General features: G+C 33.8%; 1 protein-coding gene across 2 annotated transcripts in view; it reads right to left on the bottom strand.

The window, feature by feature from the left end:
• LOC143226989 (serine/threonine-protein phosphatase 4 regulatory subunit 4-like) overlaps positions 1 to 13,208 on the bottom strand; it is a 52,073-nt gene extending 38,865 nt beyond the window's left edge. For both annotated transcript variants that reach the window (XM_076458540.1, XM_076458555.1), the window contains exons 1-2: positions 13,121 to 13,208; positions 7,356 to 7,620 (exon numbers count right to left, since the gene is read on the bottom strand). In XM_076458540.1, coding sequence (XP_076314655.1) covers positions 7,356 to 7,513 — 158 coding nt within the window. In that variant the 5' untranslated portion in view covers positions 7,514 to 7,620; positions 13,121 to 13,208. The remainder of the gene's footprint in view (positions 1 to 7,355; positions 7,621 to 13,120) is intronic.
• Between the last annotated feature and the right edge of the window lie 628 nt (positions 13,209 to 13,836).

The raw sequence follows: 13,836 nt of genomic DNA, 5'->3' as shown, positions 1-13,836 counted from the left end.
AAGTTCGTTATATATACGGGGCTTCCCCTACCAATATGTGTTTGTCTACTTTCTGTACATACCCGTTACACACGTCCTTAACAGTTAAGCCAGTTTTCTACCATCACAAGTTGATGAGACAACTGAAAAATAACTTCACAACATTTCCAGCTCTTATGGCAAAAATAAGAATGGAAAGATAATATAAGAAAGAAATTTGTGAATCATGCATCTATAAACGTGTTTATCTGTCAACAAGACTTATTTCCTAACTTATACTATTTTATATGAAAATTTATTATAGTAATGTAAGAGCTTTCTTTCCAATATCTTATAGCTAAGTTTATATGTTACTTATACAGTGTAACCTCAACCTATGTAGGCATTTACCATAATAACCAGACTTACAGTTATGACAAGATAAAGTGTGCGTATTCAAAGTCTCCAAACTTAATATAACTGTTCTATTGATTTCATAAAGCGGTTGGTTGGTTGATTTGGTGTTTTATGGCACAAAGCAGCCAGGCTATCTGTGCCAATCATGGAAAGCGGTAAATTATCGAAGTCGAAATTGTTGCTGTTTAGACCTCATGTTTCTATTAATAAAGAAAAGTCAAAATCGTAGCCACTCTCCGCTGAATTTAGTTCGCAAATTCAGTTTACTTTCATAGTAAATTTATAACGAAAACAAACAAACGAACCAGAGACAGGTTATTCTGGGTTTTATTGTTAAATGTGTTTGGCTGAAACTTCCTCTCCGACACCTTTTTTTTCATTCTCTGTAACTAATTCAATAAAGGATATATCCTACATTGTGCATAAAAATCGGTTACCCTTTGTTGTATCCTCCATATTATTTACCTACCAATCACAGGTTTTGAAACTCGAGCTCTTTCCCTCTTAAACGAATGAACCTGCGTTTTTAACGTCAACATTTGACTGTAAAATTTGGATATTCGCGACGAACTGTCGATGGCGTGAGAGATGACTGTTTGTTTTGTTGAATTTTGTGCAAAGATATTCGAGTGCCATCTACACTTGCCTTCCCCAACTTTCAAGCGACAGACAATAAAAGGCCTAAGAAGCACCAACCCAAGCTATTCGTTTCAAATGAATAGTGGGATTGACCATAACATTATACGTTCCCACGACTAAACGGTCAAGCATATTCAGTGAAGGAAATCAAACCCGCGACCTGAATGCTCTACCAACCAGGTCATGCGTACCAGATGACCGAATGCGCATCCATTTCATGTACACAACTTTTTACGGGTCACACAAGCAGTCTCATTTTTCAAGTCATTAGCCTCAAGGTCAAAGAACCTAGCGTATTTTCTTAGTAATTTTTGTTATTATTAAAAGCTAAAAATTACTAACACATGAAGTAACTTGTATCAAATTGGTCTCTTTTTTTTCTTTTCTGAGAGGTCTTTGCTCTTTTGGAATTACAAAATATCTGTGAATATCTAGTTTCTGGAACTTGTGCGGAGATTCCATATTGCATGACAAAAATTAGTATGTGTCTGCTGTTGATAACCGCTGTTAACATGAACATCCAGTCTTTTCCTTACTTGTATGTTTACACAAAAACCTTTGTGCCGACACTTGGCCATAATACAATTTCTCAGCCTATATGGCAATCGCCCTACTAGCTGTTCCAATGCTATTTATAGATAGAAAAAAAAGCATTATTAACAGTATTTGGGTGCTGTTGAATACAAGGTGATGAACCGTAGCGACACGAACCTACGTGACATATATTTAGTTCAGTATAGAGCCATTTCGTATAAACACAATGTTCTCGTGTGCGAAACTTTAAAACGTAAGCAAAAAACATTCGTGTTAAAGTTACACATGCGCGTGTACGAACACTCGGTTAAAAGAGCTCAAAACTAACTGTTTTCAAAATTATGCTGAGATGAAATCCAGTCTTTGATGTGGGATTTCAAGTCGCCGACTGAATCTTATCAGTAACATCGTGTGTCGTGGCAGTGTAAAAACATTCTGTACAAGTATACAAGCTAATCTGATTAGATGTTAACCATGCGTTACAAGCATCTTTGTTATTAGGTACACCTCCAATAGAACAACGTATTATGGCAACAACAGTTGTGTATATTATAGTTTTTCATCTTAACAAAAACAACAATATAGAATGTGTATAACGCCCTTTGATTATCGCTTCCCAAACTTCATTCTCCCACGTTAAATGATCGAAGACTTTCACTCTGAAAGGCTTTATTTAATACTGAAATTCGAAAATCCCCTTTACCCTTATTAATCCCTCACAGAACTTGAATATATAAATTTATCTCCCTCGACGCCGCGTGGCGACAAAAAAAAACAAACACTTTCATCAGGTTAATTGCAAACACTAATTTTATTTGTTATAAAACAAATACCAGATATTACTAACAATTTCTTGTCAAAGTAAGCTGCCTAGAGGGGCTATAACTAAAAAACAAAATTAACTCAATGAGCCACAGCCAAGGGAACGCACCTGGAGAAATCACTTAAAATCTGGGTCTAACCAAAAGTCTGCCTGGAAACAACTCATTTTTAAGGCCGTAATCTCAATAATATCCCAGAAATTTTGGGTGGCTTAAGATGTTTAGATCAATTATAGACCCATACAGTAGTAACTAAATTACTGAGGCAAAATAATCCATAGAAGTCACGAACGCAGATAAGTTTTAATTTATAACACGCCACGATATCACTTGACTGAGAAAACTATGAGATGAAGTGATTTTGATGTGAATTATCTCATTTGTACCACACTACGAAAATACCAATTTCCCTCTAGTATTATTCACAAAACTATTTAGAGATACCCAGCAAAAACTAACAACACATTAACTGGGTAATACGAAGTAACCAAATGGTAAATGTTTTCTCTCTCTATACACACTGGTAACGGCCGTGATTTTTACTACTTTTCTGATGTCTTTTCGTTTACTCTTCTACCATCAATAAGTTACCTTACTTTACTAACAGACCTAAAAAAAGAATCAGTTTTTCTATGATAACACTCACAAGTAAAGCTGTTTTAAGGCGCTTAGTTAAATTAGCACTGTTAACACTCCTACGAAAAGTGGGGCCTAATAGGCCCCAGAGCAACTTGAAAGGTTATTAATATTAGGCTAATAAATTTGTATTTAAATGAAATTGCCATTTCATTTGATTTCATTTCATTAAATATCATTTAAATTTCATTTAAATACAAAATTATTAGCCTAATATTAATAACTTTTCAAGTTGCTCTGGGGCCTATTAGGCCCCACTTTTCGTAGGAGTGTTAACTGTTATTCAGTTAGCACGTACTGACAGTTTAGATCACATAGCTAAATCTATACGCTAGTTACACAGGAATAATGCACAAAGTAACACGAAAAGTCTAGTTAATTCAACGAACGCCGTCTCGAAACCGAATATTTGACAATGTAAATATTACTTTTTTTTTAACCTTGTAACTATAGACGTTTCAAAACAATTAAAAGATATTAGGGGTTTCATATGCTTTCACAATAACAAAACATTACTAATAATTGTGTTAAGAAAACACGCAGGTTCAAGAAACCATTTCAACACAAAAATATGAAATCCGATAATCTGAGCTATTTTCAAAGGTGTCTCTTTCTTCTTTAGGGGCAAATTGGGAATAACATAATAAGATAATGATAAGAACTGTTATTAAACAGCGCCAGTGACATCCTGAAAGTATTTTTATACCAAATAATTACCAAATGACCAGTGATATGATCTTATATACAAATGTATACTATTAAAATTTATGTCCAGAAATATTCATTTGATAATGTAGACTTTGCAGTATAAAGAATCACCAGAAAGCATTTGTTATCACGTTGTACAATCAGACACTAATGCGAGCCTAACAGTGATGTAACAAGTTGAAAATGAGTGAAATCACCGAGTTGCTGCGGTAATATGGTCGATTCTTCTATCATACATGTTTACCAGTTCACTAACAATGGTTAGATGTGAACCATGCGGTACAAGCGTCTTTGTTAATAGGTACATCACCAATAGAACAACGTATTATGGCAACAACAGTTGTATATATTATAGTTTTTCATCTTAACAAAAACAACAAAAAAGATTCACAACCACCTGTACATTTCTGAAGGAAAAATCAAACACACGCGCACACATATTATGCATACTTTGCAACAAATTAAAATTAGGGTAAACTTTTAGCTTATAATACAATACAAAACATAAAATATATTTCACTTAAACTTTCTTTTTACTTTGACAAGTCTAATATATTAATAACAGAAAATATAGAATAACAACAGAGATGCCAACTATTTCAAATGACTGAGCGTAATGATTGTAGACAGAGCCCTTTATCAGTTGCGGCTACTAGACCTGACCAATGTCTCTAAGCTGTTTATTATTATAACTATTATTATTTATTACTGCTACAGATTGCTCATTTATAACTGTGTTTTGTGTATTTAATAAATTAATTAAAATATATTTTGAAATTCTTTTTCATATTCTGAATTCTTACCTATAAATGACGTTATCTGCATCGTTTATGACTTCGCCTCAGCCTTTTATTGGTGAGATGCCGATTTGTTTGTCTGGAGTAATCGTTTATCCCGCCATGCGCCACAGAAAAATCAACGTGATAAACTGTACAAAACGCACGACTGTCGCTGACTTTTAATGCAATGACCGGATATTTTGCACTATACTCTTTCCAAAATTTTTGATTCACAGTTTTAGTCCTTTTAGATTTGCCAGAAACAAGACAATCTGGTGAACGAGGCCTCTTTTTTCCCATCTTGTGAACGATCGCATTGGTGTTTCTATGCCGCTTAGAAAACGATAAATGCCCATCTACGGAAGCGTTGACAAGCACTGATGACGTAACTACGGATTCCCCCACGTACCCAGTATGGATAAGCACCGCACTCAACTATTAATAGACGTCGGAGTTACAAACATTTTTTTATTATTATTTCAAACACAAACATGACTATCGCAAGTAGCCATTTGGACTATGTTTTTTATTTATTATAAAAATTTATTTGTATCTCACTAGAAATTTTCTTTTCACCCTTTTCAAGCCCTGGGGGAACAATTTAACACTTTATTGTATAGGCCTATATAATATATAATAATTTGGGAGTTGCAACAAGTTGTAATATTTGTTTGTATGAGCGTATAATCGTAATGTATACACCAAAATCGTAATGATTACGCTCAAATCGTAATGGTTAGCATCTCTGTAATAAGCAAATGCAGTTCGTAATATTATTTTATCATAGTTATTTATCTTGAGGTTGTTTAATACTTTAAAACACAAATGTCACTTTCTTACGCATGTCCAATCGGAATAAAATCTAGCAAGCGTACTGGACTGCTCATTCACTCCATATGTTATTTGACCAGGAAGTTGCTAATCGGTCGGTCATGGTTGGAGAGTGCGTTAAGAGTCAGTTGGGTCCAACTGCACATACAAGGTTGCATCCTCGCAAAACTAATATTCAAATCAAAGTGAAGTCAAATTCTGAAAATGAATCGCCAAACTGATTACTGATTATCACGGGGTTTAAACCCCGGGTATGTTCTTCAACAAATTGATCTGCATTTGTCTGTAGAAAGTGAGAGGTATGATCTGGATTGTTGCAATTAATTATTACAGATCAGCAAGTCATCAACGCATTAATGCTGAATTTGGTTTTGGTTTCTGTTATTCTCCAAATACATGAACCTCTTTTAAATTGTCGTTCCACCAACTCACGTGTTCTTGACACCAATGAAGACTGAGGATGTTTCGCCAACATGGGGTTGGAATAATAATATAATAATATTCTCCATTGGTCGACTCTCATTAAGGTCAACCTTATGGAAGGTATTTCTGGCTGTTAACGTATTGATATTCTAAACTGTTAATTCAGTTAGGAAGCTGCCTCAGACCCATGTTGTTAAAACAACGGTCTTTTTTTATCTTTTTTTTTGAGGTTGGCCGCAGTAGTCAATCTCGTACAGGTCTCCGGGCACCTGACAATCACAGTTTTATTAACAACAAAAACGTGCTTACTGGATAGCACGAAAAAACCATCAAAACTCGGAAGAGCCACTGTTGATAGTTTGTTTTGAATTTCGTGCAAAGCTACACGAGGGCTATCTGCGATAGCCATTTCTAATTTAGCAGTGTAAGACTAGAGGGAAGGCAGCTGTCATCATCACCCACCGCCAACTCTTGGGCTACTCTTACCAATGAATAGTGGCATTGACCGTCACGTTATAACGCTCCCACGGTTGAGAGGGCGAGCATGTTTGGTGTGACGGGGATTCAAACCCGCGACCCTCGGATTATGAGTCAAGTTCCTTAACCACCTGACCATGCCGGGCTTCTGATAATAGTTACTAGCAGTACAGAAAACTACGACCGTTCCTTAACAGTTGAGCAATATACCTTAAGATACAGATAGGTACATTTTATACTAACATCAAACTTATGATAAAATAAAGACTTATTCAATTGGAATACGCCATCCTTCTTGGAAACAGGGGAGCTCAAATGTAAAATCAAAGGTCATATTAACTTAGAAACATGGCAAGTAGAAATTCTTTGGCTGACAGCGATTTAGGTTACTTGCTACTGTGCACAATAATATACACAGAAGTTTTGAAGTTATAGTAAACACTACGTAGACAAAAATAAATGAACTCTTGGTAAGACAGTCGAAAAAAGTGTACAGAAGTCGCACACGCTCGTGCTAGCGAAAAGTAATTTTTTGTTTTATGCTTCAGGTGAATACACACACACACATACGTGTAGCTAAATATACATACATACATACACAAGAAATTGACCATATCATCTGATTCATATACATAGATAGGACCACATTAAAAGTAATTTTTGTTCACAAACATTTAAAGGTCTCGTACAAATAACCATGTTTAAAACTCTAGTTGTGTCCATACAAGTTCTTGACACAAGTTTTGATAATCCAAAAAACTTATGACACAAGTGCCATCTATTGATTTCTAAACAAACCAAAATGTACCTGAAGATATGATGGTGAGTAAATGTTTTTACTATTATTACTAATTAAAACATACGACTTATGGATTATAAACTTAAACACTCCATATTAATGTTTCAAGTTTTATGCAATTTTACATAAACCACCAACAACTTACTTCTCAAATATTAGACTTCTGAGGTATCATTGTAAACTTTTTTTCTATACTCATAAATTTTGAGAAATATCTTGCATAAGTAAAGATTAATTTTGTAGTCTTATAAAAAAAATCATTTACTTCATAATTCACTCATATGTAATATTTGGTCTAATTATATGTCACTAATCCGACTTTTTTCAACTTACCCAGATGTTGGGTAAAAAAAATCACAAGGTGATTCTCCTCCCTCTAAAGGTGGCGAATTGCAACGTGGTCTTTTATCTGTACAGGTTTTTTTTTCATTCTGTATCTCAGGGATGGCAGAATTGGTTGGGCTACATCTGTCATCATCTTCAAGCCACATTTTTAATCATTTTCAAAGTTATGATTATCTACATAACATTTTTTGCATTTCACCTGTTCTTCCATCCTTTACTTGTAAACCAGTCTTAAAACATGGATGTTTGTGAGCTAAAAATATATGAAAAATAGAACTTTTGTTTAATCACAAACATTCACAATATCCTTAAGTTTCATCTACTCAGAAACATTCGTCTAAGAAATGTCTTAAACTCTCAATACACAGAATGGATAAGAGAAGAAAAAAGTTTTAGATTACTGTAAGATATGTTCACATTTAGTCTTTAGGGTTCACAGAATGGCTATCAAATATGGATATAAACACTGTATGCTTACTGTAAAAAACAAAACATTAATAATTTCATAAATAGACTGAAAGGCCTATAATATTAAAAGGTTATGTGTTGAAATATAGGGTTTGGGAAGAGAAACCTGATGGAAAACAAAAAAGATGCTCATTAGAATTTTCTACGTGCCTCCTGATTCAGTATTTGAGTCTGATACGAGTATGTTAAGTTACTGACATGAACAGAAGTTAACACTTTCCCATACTGAAAACATATTTCTAATAACACTGATCTCATTTCTCACTTCAACTCTATTTTGGTGAAAGTTTCTCTTCCATGCTCATCTTACCCCACTTGCTTCAGCCTTTATACCTCAAAATATTGTCCAAACAAGTTAAATATTGTGTTTCTCTCCACCTATTTCAATGCTTCTCCATCCCAGATCCATATATAAGCTCCCCATTATTATTTCCCATTCAGTTTTTTTAGACAATCTAATTGGTAGACCCAAAACTGGCCATTTTTGTGAAAGGAAGGGTAGGCAGGAGAATGTGAGAGGGGACAAGTATTAATGAAAATATATTTTCAATACAGGAAAATTTTAAGTTTCAAAACACACCTCCACTCACACTTTAGCCAGAATCCCACACTGACAAGGTGGAAGGGCCAGTGAGGGCAAGATCCACACAGAAGGTGCATAGAAATGTGCAAAAATGAGATATAATACAAGCACATTAATGGGGTCTGCATTACTTCTGGGACAAGTACACTCTTCACCCTGATAACAGAAAATCTAATTCCTGGGCAATAAATGCCAAATGGCCACAAAGGCAAAATCCTAACATAACGAGAAGAACAAATTAGTACAGGCTCCAACCAGACAGATCAGGTTCCACATTTTGTCACTGGGATTACAGGGCTGTGGACCCAAATTTAGATCCAAGATGTTGTGACTGGAGCATGAGGATTGCTTTGTATTTGGTCTTGTTTAGTAATGCAGTACTACTGGAACAAAACCTGAAAATTACAGAATGTTGCAAGTTGAGCCAATTAAATTATGATGAGAAGACAAGTAACACAAAAGTGTACAACTGCACATCACAACATGAAGACAAAATACAATGCATTGAACTTGGAATTACTGGACCTACCATGTCTCACACAACCTGAAGAAACAGATTACTCAGCATGGGATTAACCATGAACCAAATTCCTAATTCTCCAACTTGAAAGGCAAGGTAATACCTCCTGCACTCAAAATTAAAAAGAGGAAGTTGAACAAAGTTCAACAAATGGTACAGGAACTGATGCTCTGCAAGTGAAATTACAAAGAGTTGAGGGCCCTTTTCTACAATTATTGAAACTAAGAGAATGACCAAAAAGAAGGATCATGATTTACTCAACTGAAGAGCAAAGAGTCATCTCTGATTCAGAATTATAAGGAAGTCCTCTCATAGGTTGGTTCTGCTTATACAGTCTGGAAAAACCATCCAGACTTACCAGTAGGGCACCCAGCTTTGCTCTCTCCTCCTTAAGTGGAATAATGAGTTAAGAATCACTCCAGTAACTGGGAGTGGTACAGACTCCTACACTGTACAGAGCAAAATTACGAATTGTTTGGAATCCATTTAGCTTGTAACCATGAAAGTTTCCACGAGTATATATATATATATATAAATTTATAACGAACACCTATCTTTACAAAGTTTTGCAAGTTACTGGGAAACATTCAAGGCTTTTATAAAAAAAATCAGGTTTTTAAATTAAGTATTAAAATTTTTAATTTAAAAAAAATTATTGTAATTTTTTTTAGAATGTTGACTATCCAGCATGCAAGGTAATTTTGATTTAAGGATTAAAAATACTTTTACGCAGCAGAAAATTTTGAAATTTCACATGTGAAATGTTTATAACCTCCAGATAATTATCAAATGTTTCTTAAGAAAAAAAAACTCTTATTTTCACTACTGAATCAGAATTCCTGTGTGTGTTCAGCAGATTTGACCAATCTTGTAACCATCAAAAAAACATCAGGAAATAAATCATTTTTTTGTTCCAGAATGACTACAAATTATAACTCAAAAACACAAATGTTTAGCCTAAATATCTTAAGTGTCATAACTAAATACAAGTATATATATTTGTCATTCTTATTCATTTCACTTTCAGTCACTGTTGGCTAACATCACAGCAGTTACAATGATCCAGTGTATTCATGTTAACCATATCCAATAACAGAAAAGTGACCTGTCTTGTGTTTTAGCAGACTAATATTTTGTAAAATAATAATTTCAGTTATTATACATTATATATGTACCTAGATTATTCTTAAACCTATTTTCTTCCTTAAAACATAGAACAATAAATAAACAAGTAAAGGAAACAATTATCTTTTCTTGTTACAACCTTTGTACTTGGCTGTTGCCAAGCTTCAAGAAATTTTGCACACTGAGTAGGTTAAATAAGATAATTTTCTAGGTTCTATATACACATTTGAATAAATAAAATGATAAATTACTATATCAGTACCACAAAATTCCATTATAATTTATCACATTTAGTTACAATACTTTGGCCTAAAAAATACAAAATTGGGTAGACCAAAGACAACCTACTACCTTGAAACCTTGTTTCAAAAGTATGCGATGGCACCCCCTAAGACATCAAAATAGCTAAGAAAGCCACAATGAAGACATTCAGTTTTTGATCGGTTATACTGCAGATATTTTGTATCTTATGTCAATTACATGTAATCAACTATTGTGTATATTGATCTTGGAAACCTGTTAACATAGTTGTAGAAAAACACAATTTAATTTTTTGCATTTTTGTTACCCTAATTACAGAGCTTATATTAACTGAGTTGGGATGATAATTCTCCAGGTGGTCCAGAAACTGGATAATGTGCAATACTAAATTCTGAATTATAATCCACAGTTTTGTCATGAACTTTCTGTCAACAGTTCAGTAAACTTTTGAATACAAATCAACAAATGTGATGACATGACCTTTGACCTGTAGCAGCAGGGATAATAAATGAAAGGTTCCAAAATATTAATTTTATACACTGACTAGAGGAAACCAAGAGGTAATAAAACAAGAGAGAGGCATTAAAAGAAATGATAAATAATTGTGATGAATAGAATATGCAAGAAGAAAGCACAGAAAGTAGCTGCCAAAATGAAGCCTGGAAAGAGTGGTACAAAACTCTGGGAACAATGGAAGGACAGCAGGCAATATACAGAGTAGCAAAATTAAGCAAACAAACTAAGAGACTTTAGTAAAATATCATAATGAACAAACAAGGTTGTATTCAAGCTGATGAAAAGAAAATTAAGAAGAGATGGAAAAAAGTATTGTAAAGAATTGATGAATGTATAAAATAAAAGAAGTTGCAGTTGTGAAAGGTTCCCTGGAAGGTTAGAGGTGAAGAGCCATTGACAAAATGAAACTTGGAAAAGCCCATCAGAAATAGTAATAGAAATGACAAATGCTTGGAATGGGAGGACAGCTTCTACAGGATATATGGAGAGACAAAAATTATTTTCATATTTAGAGAAAATCATATGGTTCCTATATACAAATAAAGGTGCAATTAAAGTAACTGAATATATTTCAAGTGTTTAAAAGGGTAGTAGTATATAGGATAAGGTAAGTTGTAAAGACTGCTGAAATGGATTGTGCTTTCATGACTCGGAAGGCAGCAGTAAATGCAATATTTGTTGTTAGGTAGCTGAAGGAAAGGTTTTTGGAGGGGAACAGAAAGCTGTATTGATGGTTGTGGATTTGGAAAAGTGTATTATAGGGTGCCACAAGAAATCATTTTTTTGGTGTCTCGGAGAGAAAGGAGTCCAAGAGGATTTGGCAAGTATAGTCAAAACAATGTATAATAAAGCAAAGCAAAGGCAGCAATAAGAAAGAGAACAAAGAAGAATTTAAAGGTTTGAAGTAAAAGTAGGTTTACACTGAGGTTTGACTTCAAGTCCCATTTGTGTTAGTGACAAGAGATTTTGAGTGAAGAGACAAGGAGAGGAATGCTTTGGGAACTCTTGTTTGTAATTGACTTGATTATAAAAACCAAGACAAAGGAAGAGGTGCAGGACGTAGCAGGAACATCTACAGAGGTGGGTTAAAGGTAAACAATGAGAAAAACAAATACTAAGCAGGGGGGAAAAGAGTTGCAGTTTAAAAAACAAATATATTTAAGTATCACAGCTCCAGCATCAATGAGGAAAGAGGTTGTGAAGTAGAAGTGATGAAAAGAATAAGAGCTAGATGGAAAAAATGAAGTCTCTGAATGACTGTTGATAGAGAAATACTGTTAAAGCTTAAGAACAAACTTCAGAAAATAATAGTTAAACTTTACGGTGTAGAAAGTTGCACCATAAGAAGAAAGGAGTGAGGTGTTTTAGAAATATCCAAGATGAAAACGTTAAGATGGATGCACAGAATATCTTTGTAAGAAAGACTGAGATGATTTCATGAAAAAAAAAGTTGGTGTTTGTAAAATCTTGGAAAAAAGCAAAACAGATGATTCAGACATATAGTTAGAAGTGAAGAAAGATATTAGGTGTGAACAGCATTGAAAATGCCAATGGATTGATAAAGAAAGAATATAAATATGGTGTTAAGATGTGGTGGAGCTCAGTACAACTGAAAGCACAGGATCATAATCTACGGAGAAGGCCAACGAAACTGACCCTTCAAAACCATTTTAACTTTCAAAATACACAGGTCTTCATATACCATTTACATCTGTATTCAAGTCACTGTTAAGAAATATCTTGAGATATTCCTCTGGAGTTTCATGCATCCTGAGGTCACTGACTACTAGATACTGTAGGTAAATATCAGTTACTAAAAGTGTTAGCAGTAGCTGAATTACAATTATGAAATTGTGAGATCTGAAAATTTACCTAAAACATTTAGACTGGTTTCACAATATGTTTTTAAGAACAAACACTTTCATGAAGTTAATTTTTATGCAATATATTACGTGCGTGAAAGAAATGGAAATCATTTATATCAAATTTCCACGAACAGAAATATTTTGTAATCGCTTATTAACTACCAGCTTCATTGTGAAATTAGTAATAATTTTCCTTTACTAGTCACGATTTCCAATTTATAAATGTGAAAAGCCACTAATAAGTAGGCGTAGCTTAGCCAGTTTAGAAACATTATTAATATACATAAAACTACTCCAACTAAAATGTATTAAGAAACTTGGTATAAATACAACTATGTGTTAACTTCTTACTGGATTTAAATATTTAAAAATAACTATAAATATGTTATTTTCTTAAATAAATATTAACACTTACTTCTACATTTAAACACGTACAACTCGCGAGTCAGATCTAATGAAGCATTGACAATTCAGATCTCTGCAAGCAGAGACCTCTATCAGAAAGAAGTTATGGGCACCATTTCGTAATGTTGTTCAATTTCGTGTATAATGACATCAAATTTATTAAAAAGGAGAAAGAAGTCAAATGCACCTGTGGTCTACAAAATAAATATCACAAACAAACATACAAATTTATTGAAAGTCAGAATACTGAATTTATAAAATTTCACATCTATAGTAACTGTGAAAGAGGAAATCAATACCCCATAAGCCTATTTGACTCTGTTATTTCAGTATCATAAAAAGTAATTAAATAAACATTTATAACTACAGGTGTATTTTAAATTAAATACTTGATATTATTTACGTACAATATACACTGCTGGCTAAAATCTTAAGGCCAATGAACATAGAGAAATATATGCATTTTGCGTTGTTAGACTCAACCACTCATTTGAGTAGAGCTTCGAAAGATGAAAATAAGAAAAGGGAAAATAAAAATAAAAAACTTTTTTAGCATTTAATAGGAAAATGTGAACACTATGAAATTAGCCTAAATACTAGCTGGTTAAAAGTTTAAGACCATGCCAAAAAGAAGTCCTAAACAGGGTAGGAAATGCCCAACAAAAGGTCTCGGTAGTGAGTTGCACGGTCGTCATTGCGAATAACTTCGAAGATTTGCTTTGGCAT

This window comes from Tachypleus tridentatus, chromosome 1 (assembly GCF_004210375.1).
Source record: "Tachypleus tridentatus isolate NWPU-2018 chromosome 1, ASM421037v1, whole genome shotgun sequence".
Taxonomy (NCBI): domain Eukaryota; kingdom Metazoa; phylum Arthropoda; class Merostomata; order Xiphosura; family Limulidae; genus Tachypleus; species Tachypleus tridentatus.
The sequence above is the reverse complement of the archived record's forward strand: the minus strand, read 5'-3'. Positions and strand labels throughout refer to the sequence as shown.